Source organism: Nomascus leucogenys, chromosome 1a, assembly GCF_006542625.1.
Source record: "Nomascus leucogenys isolate Asia chromosome 1a, Asia_NLE_v1, whole genome shotgun sequence".
Classification (NCBI taxonomy): Eukaryota; Metazoa; Chordata; class Mammalia; order Primates; family Hylobatidae; genus Nomascus; species Nomascus leucogenys.
Genome location: NC_044381.1, coordinates 34,550,178 through 34,574,171, shown reverse-complemented (window position 1 = coordinate 34,574,171; position 23,994 = coordinate 34,550,178). Strand labels below are relative to the sequence as shown.

Below are 23,994 nucleotides of genomic sequence, written 5' to 3'. Positions count from 1 at the left end.
AATCTTACAAGGAAGCATGAAGAAAAGCCTGGGGGGAAAGTTCTCCTCGGAAATGAGGTGGTTTTTTTTGTTATAAAGTACAATGTGGCTGTGGTTCACAGGTACTTAACGAATGTTAGATAATGTTCTTAAGTAATCAGAGGCCTAATAAAAGGCAGGGGAGTTTCTCTTCTAGCCTAAATTAATATTAAAAGTTCAGGAGTATTTTTTGTTTTTAAATTAATACTTTATTGTTTTTAACAGGTGGTTCTCACAATTTACATTCATTAATTTGATGCCCTTTTACAAAGAAACTTCTTAGGTATTATAAACCATAAATGTAAAGGATCCACATGGTATGTATCCACATTTCTACTTTCAAATAGAAATGGGAGATAAGAAATACACCTGTGCAATATTAAATTGAAAAAAATCCCATAAAAAGTGTCAAAGGCAAATGATTTGCTCCAGATCACAAAACTAGTTAGCACAAGAGCTAGGATTATAACCAGGGTCTAAGAAAAAAAATCCTGAAGGTAATTTAACTGAGTGTTATGCCATATCAAGTTACCTGCTAAGGCTCGTGGTCTTTCAGACTAGCTTTAACATTCCAAATCAGGCAGTAGCTATAATGGAAAGATAATCGGATGGGGAATCCTGAGATCAGAGTCCTAGCTTGGCTTTGTCTCTTGTAGCAAGATTTTTAAAATCAGGGGCAGCTGTCTTCTCCCATCCCAACCATGAATCTTCCAACCTTAGTGGTCACCAGCTTGACTCCATTCCTTATATCAAGCCTCGTCCTGTCAATTCTCCCTTAAATGTTAGTTGCATCCATTTCTAAATATATCCATGGCCATCACTCTAGTAAAAGACTATTACCTCACACCCTGCACTTGATCTTCCCCCAACTTTAAGTGGCTCAGTTCCTCATATCACTGCCACAAGAATTAACAACCATGTCCGTCTTTCATTTTTCTGCTGAAAGATTTTCAGTGGTTCCCACTGAATACCAAATAAAGCTTGAATCCATTAGACTGGCATTCACAGCCTTCTATGTTCTGGCCCCAGCTTTATTTCTTGAAACTCACTACTCACCATCTGACAATGCCACTAAAAATCCACAAGAGTGATTTTAAGGTTTTTCTCTGGTGAAGGTTCAAACTGGTAATAAACCATGTTTACATTTTTCTGGTCTAAAATAATTTCTATATTACTTTATAATAGTCAGCTGGGGTTTATTTAAGCTCTTGGACAAGCCTAAAACTTGTATCCTGAAGAAAATATTTTTTTCCACCAGAAGAAATTGCATTCAGTTTCTCAACCTTCAAAACAATGTCAGTGTTGTCACCTGTGCATTTGATAGCCAAAGCACAAGTATTCTTCAGGAGCATAAATACTCCAGCCTTGAATGGACCATTGTCCAGCTCCTGTGAAAAACTTAATATTTGAGAAAGACATTCAATGGTACGTGTTTTCTATACACTTCACAAGTAGTTGAGATTTTCTTGTATTAAGGTTAATCACTAAAAAGGTGTTTAATTGGGTTTCATTAACTAAACCCCCTAAAGATGTTTTCCATTTTATTGTTAAACACTTGGTGTTAGCAAGGGTCAGCATGAGAAAAGGCCCAATGGCAAGAATTTCTGCAAATTCTGTAAAGCTTACTGAATTCATTTGTCATTTATTATATTGCTGAGTGGTGCTTGAATAAGGAAACATGCAATAAATTTACTTACTTAAGTAAGTAAAAAATATATATATTCTGTTGATTTGGGGTGGAGAGTTCTGTAGATGTCTATTAGGTCCACTTTGTGCAGAGCTGAGTTCAATTCCTGGATATCCTTGTTAACTTTCTGTCTCGTTGATCTGTCTAATGTTGACAATGGGGTGTTAAAATCTCCCATTATTATTGTGTGGGAGTTTAAGTCCGTTTGCAGGTCACTCAGGACTTGCTTTATGAATCTGGGTGCTCCTGTGTTGGGTGCACATATATTTAGGATAGTTAGCTCTTCTTGTTGAATTGATCCCTTTACCATTATGTAATGGCCCTCTTTGTCTCTTTTGATCTTTTTTGGTTTAAAGTCTATTTTATGAGAGACTAGGATTGCATTTAACTGAAGGCCTGTTGTGTGTTGAGTGCTGGGGCTATACATAGAAAAATACTAGACCTATAGAATCTACCCCTGTAAGCCATTCAGGCTAATGAATTCAGATACCTAAAGCAAGTAAATCACAGTAAAACCTGGTAAGTGCCCTAAGAGAGGAATGAACAAAGTAATACAAGGGCACACAGAGTGGAGGGGCCAAATTCTGCTTGGAAAAGAAGGGGCAGGCTTTGTGGAACGTGGTATTTGAGCAGTATCTAAAGAAGAATATGCCTGATTGAAGACGGAGTTATGGACAAGGGGCTCAAAACATAACATGGTGGGCTCACAGAAAACTAAGAAATTAAACGCACCCGAGTGATGAAGCTGGTTGGATGGAAATACAGACTAGGATGTGATGTATTTAAAATTTAATACTTCTTTGTTTATAGGAATTGATGTATTGCTTTGTGTCAGATAAGACTATTACTCCTCTGAGTTCCTCATTTTGCCTTCTTGCCAGGGAAGTTAGTATTAAACCTCACATTTGGTGGAGTTCTTGGTATACTTGGCATATTTGCCTTCCTTTCCCACAGGTTGTGCTTTCTTCCCTCTCTGCTTGAGATCATCTGCTTAACACTGAATGCCCTCTTTGTTCTTGTTCTAATAGTCATTCCATATTTATTGAAAACCCACTGAGAAAACAGTCATGAAATTTACTTACTAGTTTCTAAGTCTTTCACAATCGTTTTCCATCTCTACATGAATATTTCTTGACCACTGCAATTCAGTGGCTCCAGTTTTCACTTATGGTTAATTCTGCAACGTTCTCGAACTTCAGAGGGGTAAAATTCCTTCACTGGTGGTGGTGTGATCTCCCCAACTAGACTGTAATCTGCTTTCAGGACAGGGATCACATCATCTTTGAGTACTTCTTGCAATGAAACACAGTGATGAGAAGGAAAAAAGAAACTACATTCCTGTTAGTGATTGTTAGATGATGAGTGATGAGGTAATAGCATGTGAGTTCTGCTCTCTTTTGGGGACACGTATTGAAATATGAAATAGCTTTCTAAGACATATCAAATCCTTACTTAGTACCCACTTTTGTATATTAACAGGAATAAATGATGCGACAGAAGAAATCCGGACAACAACTCCAGGACTTGGAAATCATGAATTTAAATTTTCAGAATTTGCAGGTGAAGATATGTCTCTTTTCCCAATTAAAAGTCATGACTTGGAAGAGAGAGGATATAGGACATGAATCACTGAAGAAATGCTGTGGGAAAATTTGGACTGACTTATCTTCTGCCCTACCTTAGGATTGCTAGGTCAGAATTGCAGGAATCCAAGAAGTATTGATAGTCTGACAGACTAGTATTGAAACAGGATGCAGCAGCAGGAATTTAATGGCCGTGTCAAGCAAGCAGGTATTGGCATTGGGCAAGGGCGGGGCTGAAGAGGTAAGCATTTGACAGGATTTGAACCCGGATCTCGAATGCTAAGGTTCATATACTTATTCCAACAAACGGCCACTCAATTAGCTTATAGGAATGAAAAGGAATCAAGTGGCATTAATAGTTCTCCATAGTTCCCTTTCTGTCCTCTATAGGTTTTAATGTTCATAACAGGTTGCTGCCACTTATCAGGGTACACTGGGGGTCAACAATTCAGGACGTCCTTAACTCTTCCTCCTTCCTACCTTGACACCTTGCTATCTCACAGGGTGGTTATGAGGATTAAAAGACTAAATTCATGTTCAGTGCCTAGAATAGTGCCTGGCTCCTACTAACTGTGCAAATGTTAGTTGCTATTACTAATTGTTACTATTTTTTCCCAAAGTTTAAAGGAAATGCACATTAATTTAAAAAAGGTATCATGTACCTACAAGACTAGTGTTAGGGAGACACCTAAAATGAGTAGAGACTTGAGAAATATACTAAGAATCCTTAAAATGATTTTTTCAAAAGGCTTTATTAAGAAGACGGTTCAAAGATGACAGATGCCTGTTAGAAAGTGCATCTTTTTCATCTTTGTTAAGAATGATATCCAAACATGAAAATATGTAAGATCCGGTTAGGAGCAGGGTGATCATACATCCCAGTTTGTCTGGGACAGCCTTGATTTACATCTGTTGTCCTGGTGAAATTATTACTAATGCTCCCTTTTCATCTCAATGTCCTGGTTTGGATGAAAAAAATTACATGGTCACCTTAGTAATAAGGGCAATGAAAATAAGTGTGGCGTTATCAAAAAATGAGCATCTATATTCTAAAAGAATTGATCATTTCTAGGCTTAGATAAAAAACAAAATCCCAACATTAGTGGGAAAGTACACATGCAAGTTAAATTACTACCAGTAATATGAAAAACAAGAAAATAGAAAATGTTCCAGAACACTGAGCTTGGGCAAAAGGCTAAATTTAAGGGGTAAAAGCTGGATTCCAGGAGCCACAGACCAGGAAATTTACCTTTGAATCCTGGAAAATTTCTGAAATGGACAGTGTTTTCAATCAGAAAGCCATGCTCATTCTGAAGTCAGAATTGATCACTCAGAATTGATGACCTGTTCTATAATCCTTGCTGTGTGCATAGCCAGGAATGCCATGTTCTGTTCCCCTTCCTGGGCAGTAGGTAGGGCAAGAAAACAAGGCATCAGGATTCTAATATTGATCTAATCCTATGTAGGAAGTTTATGCAGGGCACCAGGACAGTAGGCATGTGGTTTCCTCCCTGCTAGCCATGGCAATAAGTAAAACACATGGGACATGTTGTTATTACCGGAGAGGACTAGAGCTGTGAGAAAAAAACAGGTCAGCAATACCTAACAATACTTTTATTACAGTAAGATAATAGAAAAATGACAGTCTTTATTAATAACAATTCTCCTGGAGAAGAGCCTGATGTGCTTAGAAAAGTATAACTCTTTCTATTCTAAGCAAGAAAGCACTTCCTCTAGGAAGGCTCCCAATTCCCAAGGCTGTACACACCTCCACGTTCTCTGCGACTAACTCACATCCTAGCACCTACAACATTCCATTATTTACACATCTATTTTGCTCCTTCACTCGACTTTCAGCTCCTTGATGGTAGGTACAGTCTCCTTACTGTTAGATCTGTGGCCTGGAAACAGTAGATAATGCTTGCTGAATGGCAGATGAGTGGTGTTTTGAAAACCACAACAGGGATATTTTGTCAACTCAAGTCCATGAGGCCAAGCTAGGGGTCAGGTTTACCTCACAGCAAATGTGGAGTTCAGAAATTTTCCAGCACCTCTGTGGGACTCTGCATTACCCAAGAGGGTATTCAAGTGTTATTCTGATAGGTATCTCTGGGTTGGTGTGCACTGTAAGATTTTAATATCTTCTAGACAAAAACTCTTAGGACCCCAAAGCTGGATTCGGATACAGGATTAAAGGTGACTAGATTCACCTAAACACGTAGTTGTGATGGACAGAATCATCAGATAATTGAGATCTGCAGATTAACCAGTAGAGCTCATTCCACTTATGGTGATGCTTTCTTGTTCTTTATTCATTTGCTCACATACTTATTATTTAATTTGGCTTTTTTTTTCCATCAGAGATTTCCTGAGTACCTTCAGTGTCGCAAGTGCTGGGATTACAAAGATAGAGGAGTTCGTGCTTTCAGGGCATTCACACAGTGATAAGGAAGAGAGATACGTGTACTTCTAACTCTGAATTAGACTGGGTACTCTAAAATCCATAAAGGACTGTGGGATCACAGGGAGTGAAAAGTGTTATTAGGCACTAAGGATGAATAGCAGGAATTTACTAAGCAGGGTTGGGGGAAGGGGTATTTTAGAGAAGCAATTTGTAAGCTGCACTGTTCCTCTTCTGGTGACTCCAAAACCTATTGTTTAAGGGCAGGCCAGCCTTTCCCCAATGTGTTCTTCAAGAGGGAACTTGGATGCTTCAATGAAAGGCTGGGTTTGAGTGATCACATGGATTCATATAGCTTCCCATTCTGATTCGGTACAATTAAATTACCTGGGAAATAACTTTAAATCTGAAAAAGCTAGCAACTGTGGTCATCTAGATTCTGAGTAAAGGGTTTACAATATGTTATTTATAACAAAGTGAATTAGTAAAAAGTCTCAAATATAGAAATATCTTATAAATATAATTTTATTACTTGGAAATACATACAAAAATTCAAACACAGCTAAAAAACAGTTGCTAAGCAGAGGTCCTATCTAACCTGGTTTAATGAACATAAAGTTATTATCAGCATAAAACTTGAGTCCTGAAATTGTCTTCAGAGTCTTTAAATAATGGGTTTAAAAACAGATAACTGTTTTGTTCTTTACACCTATTTAAATCTTTCCCCCAAATACAGAGTACTAACATTTGTTTGGTTCATGAGGTTTTATTTTAGAAAAATAGCTAAAGCTATTAGCTAATTATTTGAAAACTGCAATACATTTGCTCCATTTCCAGTCTTCCGTCACCTTACATTCTCCATGGTTTCTCAAAAATTCCCAAGTTGTTAATAGAAAGCATTTGCAACCTCCAGCAGCTCTCTAGGATACAGAAGTGTGGGTCTAACAACCTTGAAATCATTTAAGGTGACAATACTTTTTTTTTTTTTTACTTTTCATTTTTGCAATTTCATGTCATTTTGTTTTGGTCCAGCCATATCTCCTTGTAGGAGAAAAAAAACTGAGTTATTCTGTTCTTCCTGACTGTCAATCCATTACACTACTTTATCCATTCTTTTTGCCCTCGGGTTTAAAAAAGAAAAAAAAAAAAGCCTTCTTGACAACCTTAGCATTTTCTATAAATTTAAGCTTATTGTGAGCTTGAACAATTCAAACACTTCTATATTTCACTCTCCTCTCTGTAGCTTTTGTCATGCCAGTTTTCCCTTCTTTTGCAAATGATCTTTGACAACCTGGCTTCATCAGAGAGCTCTGAGATGCTTTAGATGCCCATTCTCTATCTTATTGGCTAGGTTCTTTTAACTTAAAGAAAAAAAATAATTTGTAGAATGTCATCTAAAAGTTTTCATCCTTTTATGGTCCCCCTCACAATTTGAAAAACTGGAAGAGGTAGCTGGCTAAGAAGCAGAAAGGCCTCCTTTTGGTTTTGGGGACTCAACCGTGTTCTTCAGTCTGGTCTTACATCCTCTCTTCCCAGCTGAGAAGCCTGAGGCCCCAAGTAGATTAGATAAACCAGGGAAGACTTCTACCTGAAATGGTCTGATTCACGGTTCAGAGGGGAACAAGTCTAATTTTGAGACTTGCTTCCACAGTATTCTTTCTCAAACTTTAAAGTGAACATACTTCCCTGCTTGCAATCTGTTGATGGATCTCTGCTGCCTACAATATATACTACAAACCCCTTAGTCTGGCACACAAGGCCCTGTGTGACCAGCTCCCATTTCTTTTTCTAGCTTCCCCAACCCCAAATGCCTTACTAAAAGAACTTTTCTCTAATGCATTAGGCTGTGTCATTACCTTTGCTCAGATTATTCCCTCTCAGCCAGATCCCTACCTCCTGAGAACACCTATTCATCTTTTAAAAGCTCAAAATAAAAATAATGTCCTCAAATCTCTGCAATTGAGTGCTCCTTTATGCCCTCTTTAACCTTTATTTTCTTCTGTCTTTACATCTGTAACACGTTACAGTCATTGTTTACATATCCATCTGCCTGACTAGACTGTAAACAACTCTAGGGCAGAAATAATGCTTTATTCAGCTTTACATCTTTCATAATATACTACAGCACCAAAACAGTTGTACTGAATAAATGTCAGACTGAAATCTGCTTCCCTGTGACTTCCTCAAATCCTAGTTCAAGCCCTGGGATCCAGATAGACAATGCCAGCCCTTCAAATATCTAAAGACTGTCCCAGTCCAAGTCTTCTCCAAGCAAAACAGCCTTAACATCCATGTTTTAAAAACTTTTTATCCAGGCTGTCCTTTCATGGAGTGCACTTGAGCTTAGTGACTTTTTATAAAATTAGGCACCAAGTCCTAATGAGTGCTGAGCCCCTCAGGGTAAAAAAGTAACCAAGGTCACTTTGCTTCTCATTCATTAAACAAACGCCTGATGGTGACTACTAACTGTCCAGAAATTCTAGGCACTAGTGATATAGACATTAAATTTAGTTTCCTTGTCCTCAATGACTTCACAGTCCAGAGAAGACAATGATAGTGGCAGGGCTAGAGCCTAGGCCCAATATGCATGAATGCTAAATAATACTTTCTCAAATCACCTCCCTTTTTAACAGCCACTTTATCATCTTAGAGCATACTGAACACGTACTCCTTGAGGCCTTTTTCGTAATAACTACTCTCAAGCCAGCTCTCTGCAACCTAACCCTTGAATTGTATCTTTTGTTGATTATTTTTTCAAACCCAATTATAGGATTACTATATTATTCCAGTTGATTGCATGTGCTGCTTTTGGTCCTGTGTGCTATCTTGTTGAATGTTTGTGGATTTCCATGCTGACCCTCACAGATCTGGTCCATCAATCTAACCTGAAGACCATAACTCTAACTTCATTCAACTTATTGGTTAAAAGCAATGAGGATAACAGAACTAAGGCCCAACCTCTAGAACGCTCCATCCTACTTTCTTATTCACAATCTGGTACAATACATTAAATATACCCCTTATCACCTTATTGATATTTATTATTTTGAATAAAACTATGGAAACTATGGATAAATCATGCATAACTAGGAATTATAAGCTGGTTTTTAAAAATAACAATCATTAAATATCCATTATAAATATTAATTTTATTTTAAAAGAATTGGAAGATGTTACATATATTACATACTACATATAATGGCACATGTCAGCCTTTTAAGCTTAAAAATAATCTTTTCCCAAACCGGGATTGATTTATACCCAAGTATAAAATGACCCTTGGCCTATAGCACCAACCCAGGCCCAGAGGAAAAGCCAATTTGGAGCCTGTTTGTCCTCTGGCATTGGGCTTCCTGATATGACACTGAGGGTCCTCTCCCTCTGGTTTTATTCCCTGGCAGTATTGAGGCCTGGCACAGGGACCCATCTTACTGTATGCTGCAGGCCTGGGAAATCAGGGAATCTAGAGGGGGTAGGGTCCTCTAACCATTCTATAATGAAAAAAAAGTTAAATATGTTCCTTATTCTGTGTTTTTGATTTATACAACTATAACAAGACTTTACAAGACAGAAGGAGGTTAAAATTACTGAAATACAATTTCTCTGCTGGTTCTTCTCTTTGGAAATTGAAGTCTCATAATAGGAGGAGCCTTAAAAGTCATCTAGTTCTGACTGGTAACCTGTTCCACTGTCACCTCCCTTTCCCAGATTTAGGTATAATTCATTCAAAGTTTTAAATGCCATCCATATGCCACATTTTTAGACAAACACAGAAGCTTAATAATACTTTTCATTTTCTTTTTCTTGGTTCATAAGGACAATTCCTGCCAAATGTTCTCTCTTATGACTCTCCTCCGCTTCAAAGTATGTTTAAGTTACACATTAAGAATCCAAAAAAATACCACTATGGAACTTTCATAAGCAATATCCAACCAATCAGTAAAACACAGTACACAGTGTGAAAATTTTAATTTATTCCCCTCCCAAGTATCCAGAATGTATATCTCTTTAACTTTGAGAAATGAGATACTGAAAATACCAACAGAATTGATCATATGAAAGAAAGAAAAGCACATACGACACAGGAAACATCCCTAAGTCCTCCTTACCCTAATAGTGCAAGTTAATGGTAAGTTTCTGGCAATGTCACCTTTCACTTGATTTATAAAACTTTTACAGGACAGATTTAAAGTGGAGATAGGCCTCTGATTTTTATTTTTAAATCCTAGCAGGTTTTTTTTTTTTTTTTTTTTTTAAGAGGCAACTATATTAAATGACAATGCATTTTGAGTCAGGGAGAAAAAAATTAAAAACCCAAAATTTCTTTCAGTTTATTCAAAATAAAAATACACATAGAATTATGAAAATATAGGTTTACTATTTCCACCACGTAGGTTGATGCTGCTGTTGAAAGGCTTACAAACTGTTTTTCAAGTTTTTAAAGCTCATCTCGATCCCTCAATAGAGTATACCTATATTCACTGGGTGCTAGTTTCTGGAAGGAGCTCTCAGGTGGACTGCTTGCTACATCTTGGGCTTGCTACAAAAGAAAGAATAAAACATTTTTATACCAATATAGTTTATAGTGCTATAATATTTTAATAAGAGTATTCGATGAATGGTAGTTCCCCTATAATTATTTGCTTATTAATCAATGAAAGCAACTGTGTGCCAAAGCAAGATATTTAAATGTGAAATCTTGCTTTCCTCATTTCAAATGCGCTCTTACTCAGATTCTCCAGGGCAGGGTTGCCACAGGGCCGTTAACTGTGGGATTGTTTTACATTTGCTGAGGTGTGGTGGAAGGGACCAAAATACCTGACACCTGGGTGCTTTCCTAGACTAGTCTACAGAGGTAGCACAACCCTAGGTTGGCCCAAACCCTTCCCTTTTGCGCATGACTGCTAAGAGAATTAACAGCATCCACTCTGTAGATATTTAGTTATCAATTACCAGGATACCAGAAATTATTACAACTTAGTTGAAATAAAGAGGAAAGCAAACACTTCAATGCTGAAATTAATTTCTGTAGTATTTTACTTGTGTACCAAGTGAAACAAGAGCTACTTCCAAGAATTTTAAAGAAAAGGCAGTGCAGTCTATCCTCTATTTCCAAATTGTGAGCTCAAGAGCAGGCCTGATTGTTCTCCTCATTTTAATATCCCCTGTAGTTGACATAGGCACACAGTGCATATATTACATACTATATGTAATGGCACATTAATTCTAACAGGAAGCAATGTGTCTACAAACTTATCATTTGACTTTATCATGTTCCTCTTTCCCAATACATTTTTAATTTTTTCAGTGAGGTATATGTTTGGATTAAGCTGAAATTATATTACTATAAAACAAACATTTATTTGGTGCCCTCTGTTAGTACACAAAGATGAACAAATATAAGTTCACTGTCTAATGAGGAAATTGAAACAAATCAGGATAATACAATAACGGTAAATGACATCTTTTCCTAATCTGATAAAATACTATGCAGGCCTTCTTTTCTGAGGAAAATAATCACCTTTGGGTTATAGCTAACAAATTTGCCTGCTATAGTTGTTAATTATCAAAAATCTGACATAATTTTTAAAGAAAAAAGCATGTTGTTGGATTCCTATAGGGAACTCTTGCCTCTGAACCTAATCTGACTCTTAAATAAGGTAAAGAAAAACTCAGTTTTATTTTCCTTTTATAAATAGAGGTTTTATAGGCAAAATAATGGATTTAAGTTCTAAGCATATGAAATAGAGGGTTTTGGTACATAACATCTTCTCTCTAGGTATCATGGTAATAGGCATGATAGAAATCATAATCTATCAAAATGCAAACTTAGGGCTGTTTAGTACAGTCGGAACATAGAAATTACTTGTAACAGAAGTTACAAGGTGGAAACAGTAAAATTCTCAGGTAAAAAAGAACACATAAAAGAACATAAAATTTTGATAAAACAGTTGTCAAGTATTCTAAATCACAAATGGGAAAGCTGCATTAAACCATAAGGTTTTGAGCATTACGAATAGTGTATTTTTGAAGGCTCTTAGAATGAGTTAGTAAGAATAACAAATCACTACTTTCTTTATAGTGTGGTCAATCTTCCAGCCACAGAGGAAGGCTTGGACAATTACTGGAATCCACTGATTTCTTCACTGATTTATCTGCTTTAGATTCCTATTTCCTATTCCCATGTGAAGCCACCTATATTTAACTGTTATAGCCATATTCCACAGAGGTCACATCAGAACACTTTTATATGATCAAGAAACTACGTTATAATATTCTTTCAACTTTTCTGAAGACCTAAAGCTTTAAAAATTAATTTAAAAGGATAATTTCTACTCAGAATTTCTCTACACAAATATTCAGAAGCTGAAGTTCAAGCTGATGCAAGAACTTCAGACCCTCTTTGAGGCTAACTGAAAAAGGAAAAAAAGAGTTCCCATTGAAAAATAAACAGGAGTCCTACCTCTCCTGGGGCTGTATCAGTTGGATCAGGTCCATGATGGAATTCTCTGTGCAGTTTTCCAGAATGTAAGTCAAATACGAATTGCTTGAGTTTTCCAGGAATTCTAAAACCAGAGTCAAATAAAATGTAAACTGTTAAAATGGACTTATCTCTATTTTACCAACTTCACAGTATTAAAAAAAACTTTTGCTAACCTATAATCCCACCATCCTACCACAACTATTGCAGGCCAGGTATGTGTCAAACATTTTTACACAGTTGTAAGCACAGTATCCAGATACTCAGTTTTGTACTCTACTTCCTGTATTTGTTTCATAGAAAATTTTCCATGCTTATCATTAAGGCACATTATAGTCTATCGAGATGCTGTACCCTAAATTACTTAACCATTTTTATTAATGAGCACTTTATATATTTTCCTAAATTACATATATGTAACTAAAAAAAACCTTTGTTCTGCAACATCACACTAAAAATAACAGGGCTCAAGGGAAAAATAGGGGCTAACCACTTAAAACTATGCAGCTTTGTAACCAAAGCACTACTGCAAAGCTGTAACAAAAATATTAGCACCATCCAATGTCCACCACCATTTAAACCTAGTGTCAACCAGGTGATCCTCTGCAGCCTTAACATAAAGCTTGTGAGCCCACTTTTGAGGTTCAGGTCCTTAAGGGCCTTCACTAGACAGTAAAAACCAATTTCATCAAATTAACCTGAACCAGGGCATAGCATTTTCATGTATTTTTTCCTAAACATAGGGGGAAATGTCTTCATAACTTCTTCAAACCACACATGCAACTTCATTGGATAGCTTAACATTGTGAAAAGCAAAGCACTTCTCAAGATCATTAAACTAGCTTTTATTTACACTAAGAAGGGCACTTCCCCAGGATTTTCAGTTGTTTTGTTTTGGAGGTCTTCATATACCCCTGTGGCATTCTCTTTATGAAAAAGCTTATTCTGATGGCTTCAGGACATTCTGAGGATAATGATATATGAACCGACACAACTTCACTTTCTATGGACACTATTCTCTTAATTACCAATCATGTATGAGCAAATCTGCAGCACAGAAACAATGCACTGTAGCAGACAACACCATACTGAGCTAAGCAAATTTATATATCAGGCTTTCTTCTTTGTAATATTTCCTTGAGTTATATATAATAAAGTAGGATTACCAGGTTAACAAATAAGAGCTTTTGATCAAGTGTGAGCAAATTATACCTACGAAACATCAGTTGGTTTTTACTACCTGTTTGTTCTTCAAAGTCTTGCCAGGATGTCTTTTTTAAATTAAAATTGGTTTTGCTAATTTGATAAGATACCTGCATTTTAATTTATATTTCTTCACAAATTAAGCATTTTTTCATTGCTTGTCTGAATTTACATCTCTGCTCATATGAATTGTCTGCCTTCTGAGATCTTGGTGCTTTAAAAAATTATATATTTTAAATAGAAACACTTTTTCATTCTGTTACAAGAATTAAAATGCAGGTCCATATACACTTTAATTCCTTGGGTAGAATTGATTGACTTTTAAAATCATTTTTGTTGGTAGCAAACAATAGCTGGCTTGTAGTTAATATTACCAGTTTCTTTTTCCTTTTATCCTCTACTGAGGTCCCAGAAGTGCTGTTTCTTCCCTTCAATAACTCCCACTGAGATGTACCAACCAATAATTTCATTGTATACCCATTTTGGCTCCCCACTAGCTCCAATGCAACAGAGACCAGCAGGTGCCAAATGCAGTTTACAAATACAAATGACTGTCAGGTAGCTGTATTGACAGAATGCCTCTGAAAGGTTCTCTGGTGCTGAAGTAATTGCACATGCACCAGAGATAAACACTGAGAGGAGATCAATTTAAATTTAATCTGACATCATCTACTGTCACCCACAGCAAGTGCTAAAATATATCCATTCAATCCATAGCATTGCAAATGGTCTATAATGTTTAAGATAAAGCCTCTGCTAGTTTATGAGGTCCAAAGATTATCACAACTAATACAGTGTGAACTGCTTCTGCTAGTCAAGAAATAATTTATGATTAAATCTTAAATGTGACAAATTCATGAAAACACTCAAAACACATTTTTCCAAGCTGATTTTTTTCCATTGTCAACAGATGAAAGAAAAAATTGTGTGCAAAAGGAAAAGACGAGAGAGAGGATGAATCTGAACTGATGCAGTAGAAAAATAGATTATAAAAGAGCTCTTATCTAGCTTGTGGCCAGAAACTATCCATCATTATTAAGAAGAAACATTCAGTGAATCAACACTAAATTGTCAAGAAGACAGACAACGTGGTAATCTCCTAAACAGGAAAATAAGTGGGCCCTTGCCATAATAAATAAAATTATATATATCACTCTTTAGGGCAAAATTGTTCTAATTAGAACACCTGTTTCCCATCCTCCAGTTACTTTTTTGTTTATTTACAATTCTTTATTTTTAAGTGAGACAAAATTTTGACATAGTGAAATGCACAAATGTTAAGTGTATGAACAAACTTTGACAGATGAATACAAGGTAATACGTATTTTTATTATTAAAATTTACATACAGCAGAATTCGCTTTTTTAGGCTTAAGTTTTATGAGTTTTAACATGTGCATAGCATTTTGCTACCAGCTGCTAAAACCAGGTACAGAACAATTCTAACACCCTTTTTAAGTCAGACTCTCCCATTTCCCATAACCCCTGGCAACTGTTGACCTTCTATGATGTCATTTCTACAAAATCATACAACATGTAATTATAAGAATGGCTTTTTTTTTCACTTGGCATATTGCATTTGAGATTCATTCAGCCATTTTTGTATGTCTAAAAAAATCTGTTCCTGTATCCGTTGCTGAATAGTATATCCCACTGAGTAGATATACAATTAGTTTATCCATTCATCCATTCAAGTTCTTTCCAGATTTTGGTGATTATGAACAATACTGCTACAAACATTTGTGCACAAGTGTTTGTGAACTTTGTCTAGAACAAATGCCAGGTTATATGGTAGGTATATGTCTAACTTTTAAAGAAACTGCCAAACTGTTTTCTAGAGTGGCTGTATCATGTTGTAATCCACCTGCAATGTATGAAACTTCCAGTTGTTCCACATCCTCATGAATACCTTGTATTATCAGTATTTTAATTTAGGCATTCTAAAAAAAGACATACTAATGATGTTGAGCACCTTTCACATGTGTTTATCTGCCATCCCTATATCTTCTTTACATTCTATCAGTATCTTTCACAGAACAAAAGTTTTTAATTTGATGAAGACCAATTTATAAATGATTTCCTTTTATGGATAGTGCTTTTGATACTCTAAGAACTCTCTGTGAAACCCCAGGTCATAAAGAGTTTCTCCTATGTTTGTTTCTAAGAGTTTTCTAGTTTTATCTTACATATAGGTACATGATAAATTCTAAGTTAATTTTTCATAGAAGTAAATTCTTTTTTGGTATGAGGACATTCAGTTGGTCTAGCACCATCTGTTGAAAGACTATCCTTTCTCCACTGAATTGCCTTAGCACCTTTAAAAAAAATCTATTACTGGGATTACCCTTCCAAGATGGCCAAACAGGAACAGCTCCAGTCTGCAGCTCCCAGTATGTTCAATGCAGAAGACGGGTGATTTCTGCATTTCAAACTGAGGTACCTGGTTGATCTCACTGGGACTGGTTGGACAGTGGGTGCAGCCCATGGAGGGCAAGCCGAAGCAGGGCAGGGCATCACCTCACCCAGGAAGTGCAAGCAATTGGGGGATTTCCCTTTCCTAGCCAAGGGAAGCCTGACAGACTGTACTGGAAAAACAGGACATTCCTGCCCAAATACTGCGCTTTTCCAACGATCTCAGCAAACTGCACACCAGGGGATTATATCCCACACCTGGCTCAGCGGCTCCCACACCCACTGCTAGCTAGCGCAGCAGTCCGAGATGGAACTGCGAGGTGGCAGCCTGGCTGGAGGAGGGGCGCCTGCCATTGCTGAGGCTTGACTAGGTAAACAAAGCGGCCAGGAAGCTTGAACTGGGTGGAGCCCACTGCAGCTCAACAAGGCCTGCTTGCCTCTGTAGACTCCACCTCTGGGGGCAGGGCATAGCTGAACAAAAGGCAGCAGAAACTTCTGCAGACTTAAACATCCCTGTCTGACAGCTCTGAAGAGAGCAGTGGTTCTCCCAGCATGGTGTTTGAGCTCTGAGAACAGGCAGACTGCCTCCGCAAGGGGGTCCCTGACCCCCATGTAGCCTAACTGGGAGACACCTCCGGGTAGGAGCCGACTGACACCCCATACAGCTGGGTGCCCCTCTGAGACGAAGCTTCCAGAGAAAGGATCAGGCAGCAGTATTTGCTGTTCTGCAATATTTGCTGTTGTGATACCCAAACAGGGTCTGGAGTGGACCCCCAGCAAACTCCAACAGACTTGCAGCTGAGGGACCTGACTGTTAGAAGGAAAACTTAACAAACAGAAAGGAATAGCATCACCATCAACAAAAAGGACGTTCACACTAAAACCTCATCTGTAGGTCAAGATCATCAAAGACCAAAGGTAGATAAAACCACAAAGATGGGGAGAAACCAGAGCAGAAAAGCTGAAAACTCTAAAAACTAGAGTACCACTTCTCCAAAGGATCGCAGCTCCTCACCAGCAATGGAACAAAGCTGGAAAGTTGACAGAAGTAGGCTTCAGAAGGTTGGTAATAAAAAACTTCTCCAAGTTAATGGAGGATGTTCGAACCCATCACAAGGGAGCTAAAAACCTTGAAAAAAGATGAATGGCTAACTGGAATAAACAGTGTAGAGAAGACTTTAAATGACCTGATGGAGCTGAAAACCATGGCATGAGAACTATGTGACACATGCACAAGCTTCAGTAGCCGATTCGATCAAGTGGAAGAAAGGGTATCAGTGATTGAAGATCAAATTAATGAAATAAAGTGAGAAGCTTAGAGAAAAAAGAGTAAAAAGAGACAAACAAAGCCTCCAAGAAATATGGGACTATGTGAAAAGACCAAATCTACATTTGACTGGTGTACCTGAAAGTGACGGGGAGAATGGAACCAGGCTGGAAAACACTCTTCAGGATATTATCAGGAGAACTTCCCCAACCTAGCAAGGCAGGCCAACATTCAAATTCAGGAAATACAGAGACCACCACAAAGATACTCCTTGAGAAGAGCAACCCCAAGACACAATTGTCAGATTCACCAAGGTTGAAATTAAGGAAAAAATGTTAAGGGCAGCCAGAGAGAAAGGTCGGGTTACCCACAAAGGGAAGTCCATCAGACTAACAGTGGATCTCTCAGCAGAAACTCTGCAAGCCAGAATCGAGTGGGGGCCAATATTCAACATTCTCAAAGAAAACAATTTTCATCACGGAATTTCATATCCAGCCAAACTAAGCTTCATAAGTGAAGGAGAAATAAAATCCTTTACAGACAAGCAAATGCTGAGAGATTTTGTCACCACCAGGCCTGCCTTACAAGAGCTCCTGAAGGAAGCACTAAACATGGAAAGGAACAACCAGTACCAGCCACTGCAAAAACATGCCAAAGTGTAAAGACCATCAATGCTAGGAAGAAACTGCGTCAACTAACGAGCAAAATAACCAGCTAACATCATAATGACAGGATGAAATTCACACATAACAATATTAACCTTAAATGTAAATGGGCTAAATGCCCCAATTAAAAGACACAGACTGGCAAATTGGATAAAGAGTCAAGACCCATCAGTGTGCTGTATTCAGGAGACCCATCTCACGTGCAGACACACACATAGGCTCAAAATAAATGGATGGAGGAAGATCTACCAAGCAAATGCAAAGCAAAAAAAAAAGCAGGGGTTGCAATCTTAATCTCTGATAAAACAGACTTTAAACCAACAAAGATCAAAAGAGACAAAGAAGGCCATTACATAATGGTAAAGGGATCAATTCAACAAGAAGAGCTAACTATCCTAAATATATATGCACCCAATACAAGAGCACCCAGATTCATAAAGCAAGTCCTTAGAGACCTACAGAGAGACTTAGACTCCCAGACAATAATAATGGGAGGCTTTAACACCCCACTGTCAATATTAGACAGGTCAATGAGATACAAGGTTAACACGGATATCCAGGACTTGAACTCAGCTCCACACCAAGCTGACCTAATAGACATCTACAGAACTCTCCACCCTAAATCAACAGAATATACATTCTTCTCAGCACCACATCACATTTATTCCAAAATTGACCACATAGTTGGAAGTAAAGCACTCCTCAGCAAATATAAAAGAACAGAAATCATAGCAAAATGTCTCTCAGACCACAGTGCAATTAAATTATAACTCAGGATTAAGAAACTCACTCAAAACCACACAACTATACGGAAACTGAACAACCTGCTCCTGAATGACTACTGGGTACATAACAAAATGAAGGGAGAAATAAAGATGTTCTTTGAAACCAATGAGAACAAAGACACAGCATAACAGAATCTCTGGGAAACATTTAAAGCAGTCTGTAGAGGGAAACTTAATAGCACTAAATGCCCATAAGAGAAAGCAGGAAAGATCTAAAACTGATACCCTAACATCACAATTAAAAGAACTAGAGAAGCAAGAGCAAACTAATTCAAAAGCTAGCAGAAGGCAAGAAATAACTAAGATCAGAGCAGAACTGAAGGAGATAGAGACACAAAAAACCCTTCAAAAAATCAATGAATCCAGGAGCTGGTTTTTTGAAAAGATTAACAAAATTGATAGACTGCTAGCAAGACTAGTCCAGAAGAAAAGAGAGAAGAATCAAATAGATGCAATAAAAAGTGATAAAGGGGATATCACCACTGATCCCACAGAAATACAAACTACCATCAGAGAATACTATAAACACCTCTACGCAAATAAACTAGAAAATCTAGAAGAAATGGATAAATTCCTCGACACATACACCCTCCCAAGACTAAACCAGGAAGTAGTTAAATCCCTGAATAGACCAATAACAGGCTCTGAAATTGAGGCAATAATTAATAGCCTACCAACCAAAAAAAGTCCAGGACCAGATGGATTCACAGCCGAATTCTACCAGAGGTACAAAGAGGAGCTGGTACCATTCCTTCTGAAACTATTCCAATCAGTAGAAAAAGAGGGAATCCTCCCTAACTCATTTTATGAGGCCAGCTTCATCCTGGCAGAGACACAACAAAAAAAGAGAATTTAGACCAATAACCCTGATGAACATGGATGCAGAAATCCTCAATAAAACACTGGCAGACCAAATCCAGCAGCACATCAAAAAGCTTATCCACCAAGATGAAGTTGGCTTCATCCCTGGGATGCAAGGCTGGTTCAACATATGCAAATCAATAAACGTAATCCATCACATAAACAGGACCAACAACAAAAACCACATGATTATCTCAATAGATGCAGAAAAGGCCTTTGACAAAATTCAACAGCCCTTCATGCTACAAACTCTCAATAAACTAGGTATTGATGGAACGTATCTCAAAATAATAAGAGCTATTTATGACAAACCCACAGCCAACATCATACTGAATGGGCAAAAACTGGAAGCATTCCCTTTGAAAACTGGCACAAGACAGGGATGACCTCTCCCACCACTAATATTTAACATAATATTGGAAGTTCTGGCCAGGGCAATCAGGCAGGAGAAGGAAATAAAGGATATTCAATTAGGAAAAGAGGAAGTCAAATTGTCCCTGTTTACAGATGACATGATTATATATTTAGAAAACCCCATTGTCTCAGTCCAAAATCTCCTTAAGCTGATAAGCAACATCAGCAAAGTCTTAGGATACAAAATCAATGTGCAAAAATCACAAGCATTCTTATACACCAGTAACAGACAAACAGAGAGCCAAATCATGAGTGAACTCCCATTCACAACTGCTACAAAGAGAATAAAATACCTAGGAATCCAACTTACAAGGGATGTGAAGGACATCTTAAAGGAGAACTACAAACCACTGCTCAACGAATTAAAAGAGGACACAAACAAATGGAAGAACATTCCATGCTCATGGATAGGAAGAATCAGTATCATGAAAATGGCCATACTGCCCAAGGAAATTTACAGATTCAATACCATCCCCATCAAGCTACCAGTGACTTTCTTCACAGAATTGGAAAAATTACTTTAAAGTTCGTATGGAACCAAAAAAGAGCCCACATTACCAAGACAATCCTAAGCAAAAGGAACAAAGCTGGAGGCATCACACTACCTGACTTCAAACTATACTACAAGGCTACAGTAACCAAAACAGCATGGTACTGGTACCAAAACAGAGAGATAGACCAATGGAACAGAACAGAGGCCTCAAAAATAACACCACACATCTACAACTATCTGATCTTTGACAAACCTGACAAACACAAGAAATGGGGAAAGGATTCCCTATTTAATAAATGGTGCTGGGAAAACTGGCTAGCCATATATATGGAAAGGTGAAACTGGATCCCTTCCTTACACCATATACAAAAATTAATTCAAGATGGATTAAAGACTTAAATGTTAGACCTAAAACCATAAAAACCCTAGAAGAAAACCTAGGCAATACCATTCAGGACATAGGCATGGGCAAGGACTTTATGGCTCAAACACCAAAAGCAATGGCAACAAAAGCCAAAATTGACAAATGGGATCTAATTAAACTAAAGAGCTTCTGCACAGCAAAAGAAACTACCATCAGAGTGAACAGGGAACCTACAGAATGGGAGAACATTTTTGCAATCTACCCATCTGACAAAGGGGTGATATCCAGAATCTACAAAGAACTTAAACAAATTTACAAGAAAAAACCCCATCAAAAAGTGGGCAAAGGATATGAACAGACAGGTCTCAAAAGAAGACATTTATGCATCCAGCAGACACATGAAAAAATGTTCATCATCATTGGTCATCACAGAAATGCAAATCAAAACCACAATGAGATGCCATCTCACACCAGTTAGAATGGCAATCATTAAGTCAGGAAACAACAGGTGCTGGAGAGGATGTGGAGAAATAGGAACACTTTTACACTGTTGGTGGGACTGTAAATTAGTTCAACCATTGTGGAAGACAGTGTGGTGATTCCTCAAGGATCTAGAACTAGAAATACCATTTGACACAGCCATCCCATTACTGGGTATATACCCAAAGCATTATAAATCATGCTACTATAAAGACACATGCACACATATGTTTACTGCGGCACTATTCACGATAGCAGAGACTTGGAACCAACCCAAATGTCCATCAATGACAGACTGGATTAAGAAAATGTGCCACATATACACCATGGAATACTATGCAGCCACAAAAAATGATGAGTTCATGTCCTTTGTAGGGATATGGATGAAGCTGGAAACCATCATTCTGAGCAAACTATCCCAAGAACAGAAAACCAAATACTGCATGTTCTCACTCTAGGTGGGAACTGAACAATGAGAACACTTGGACACAGGGCAGGGAACATCACACACGGGGGCCTGGTGTGGGGTGGGGGAAGGGGGGAGGGATAGCATTAGGAGAAATACCTAACATAAATGACGAGTTAATGGCTGCAGCAAACCAACATGGCATATATATACATAAGTAACAAACCTGCACGTTGTTCACATGTACCCTAGAATTTAAAGTACAATTTTTTAAAAAAATCTATTACCATATTTGTATGTCTATTTCTAGACTCTCTCTCTTCCATGGCTCTATGTACCTACTCTTTCACCAATACTACACTGTATTAATTACCTTAGATTTATATTGTGTCTTAAAACTAGGTAATGTGAGTCCTCCAACTTTGTTTCTTTTTCAAAACAGTTTTAGCTATTCTGGTTTAACCTTTCCATATAAATTTTAGAATCTGGTTGTCTATATCTACAATGAATCTAGCTGAGATTTTGACTGGGATCACATTACATTTATAGGTCAATTTGACTGTATCGAGTGTTGTAATCCATCAACACAGTATGCTTCCTCGTTTATTTTGGTTGTCTTGGATTTCCTTCAGCAGCATTTTGTAACTTTCAACATACAGATAGATCCTGCACATGTTTTGTTTGATTTATACCTAGATAGTTTTTTTTTTTTCCCCTCCTTTTGGAGCTACTATAAATGGAACTTAAAAAAAAATCCTGGTTTCCAATTGTTCATTGTTTATCTATAGAAATACAAGTGATGTTTTAAAAAGTTAACCTGTATACTGCTCAAATCACTTATTAGTTCTAGGAGCTTTTTAATAGATTTGTTGGTAATTTCTACACAGAGAATCATGTTATATACAAAGAAAGTTTTATTTATTTCTTTCAGGTCTGAATGTCTTTTATTTATTTTCTTGTTCTATTGTACTTGCTAGGATTTCCAGTAAAATACTAAAAGAAGTGGTGAGATTGAACATCTTTGCCTAGTTCTCTACTGTACAGGAAAAGCATTTGGTCCTTTATCATTAGATATGACATTAGCTGTAGGTCCTTTATAGATGCCCTTTAAAAGACTGAAGTTTCCTTTTTTAAAAATCTCCCCAATCCCCATAACCCCCAGCCTCTGGTAACAATCATTCTACTCTCCACCTCTATGAGTTCAACTTTTAATATTCTGCATATGAGTGAGATCATACAGTATTTGTCTTTCTGTGCTTGGCTTCTTATTCCACTTAACATACTGTTCGCTCCTGGTTCATTCATGTTGTTACAAATGACAGGATCTCATTCTTTTTTAAGGCTAAATAGTATCCCATTGTGTATATATAGCACATTTTCTTTATCCATTCATCTGTAGACAGACACTTAGATTGATTCTGTATCTTGCCTATTGTGAATAATGCTGCAATGAACATAGGAGTGCAGATATTTCTTCAACAGATTGATTTCCTATCTTTTGGATAGATACCCAGTAGTGCGATTGCTGGATCATAGGGTAGTTCTATTTTTATTTTTTTGAGGAAACTCCATACTGTTTTCCATAATGACTATACTAATCTACATTTCCACCAACAGTGTGCGAGGGTTCCCTTTTTTCACACATCCTCACCACCACTTTTGTCTCTTTTATAATAGTCATCTTCTATGGTTTGCATATGGTTGGTTTGTCTCCACCAAATCTCATTTTGAAATTTCATCTCCAACATGGAGGTGCTGGTAGGTGGCGCCTAATGGGAGGTATTTGGGTCATGGAGGCAGATCCCTCACGAATGGCTTGGTGCCATTCTCATGGTAATTGAGTTCTAGCTCTAGTGAGATAGGATTAGTTTTGCTGGGATTGAATTAGATCCTATGAGAGTGAGTTGTTACAAAGCCAGGACGCTCCTCAGGTTTGGTCCCTCTTTGCATGTGCCCACTTCCACTTTTACTTTCTCTGCCACGTTTTAAGGCAGCATAAAAGCCCTCACCAGAAGCTACACAGATGCAGGTGTCATGCTTCTTCTACAGCCTGTAGAACCATAAGCTAAATAAACCTCTTTTCTTTATAAATTACCCAGCCTCAGGTATTCCTTTATAGCAAGACAAAACAAAGACACCATTATTCTTTTTTTTTTCCCAGCGGTTATTGGGGTACAGGTGGCATTTGGTTACATTAGTAAGTTCTTTAGTGGTGACTTGTGAGATTTTGGTGCACCCATCACCCGAGCAGTATACACTACACCCTATTTGTAGTCTTTTATCCCTCACCCACTTCCCACTCTTCCCCACAAGTCCCCAAAGTCCATTGTTTCATTCTTAAGCCTTTGTGTCCTCATAGCTTAGCTCCCACATATCAGTGAGAACATACAATGTTTGGTTTTCCATTCCTGAGTTACTTCACTTAGAATAATAGTCTCCAATCTCATCCAGATCACTGTAAATGCTGTTAATTCA

At 37.6% G+C, this 23,994-nt stretch overlaps 1 protein-coding gene across 2 annotated transcripts in view; it reads right to left on the bottom strand.

Annotated features, from left to right (window-relative positions):
- Positions 1-9,643: 9,643 nt before the first annotated feature.
- The window catches only part of ERP44 (endoplasmic reticulum protein 44), a 115,125-nt gene continuing 100,774 nt past the window's right edge, over positions 9,644-23,994 (bottom strand). Inside the window, exons 11-12 of one of the 2 annotated variants that reach the window (XM_003260283.3) lie at positions 12,153-12,255; positions 9,644-10,229 (exon numbers count right to left, since the gene is read on the bottom strand). In XM_003260283.3, the coding sequence (XP_003260331.1) occupies positions 10,128-10,229; positions 12,153-12,255 (205 nt within the window). In that variant the 3' untranslated portion in view covers positions 9,644-10,127. The remainder of the gene's footprint in view (positions 10,230-12,152; positions 12,256-23,994) is intronic. The other variant, XM_030829547.1, reaches the window with a different exon arrangement.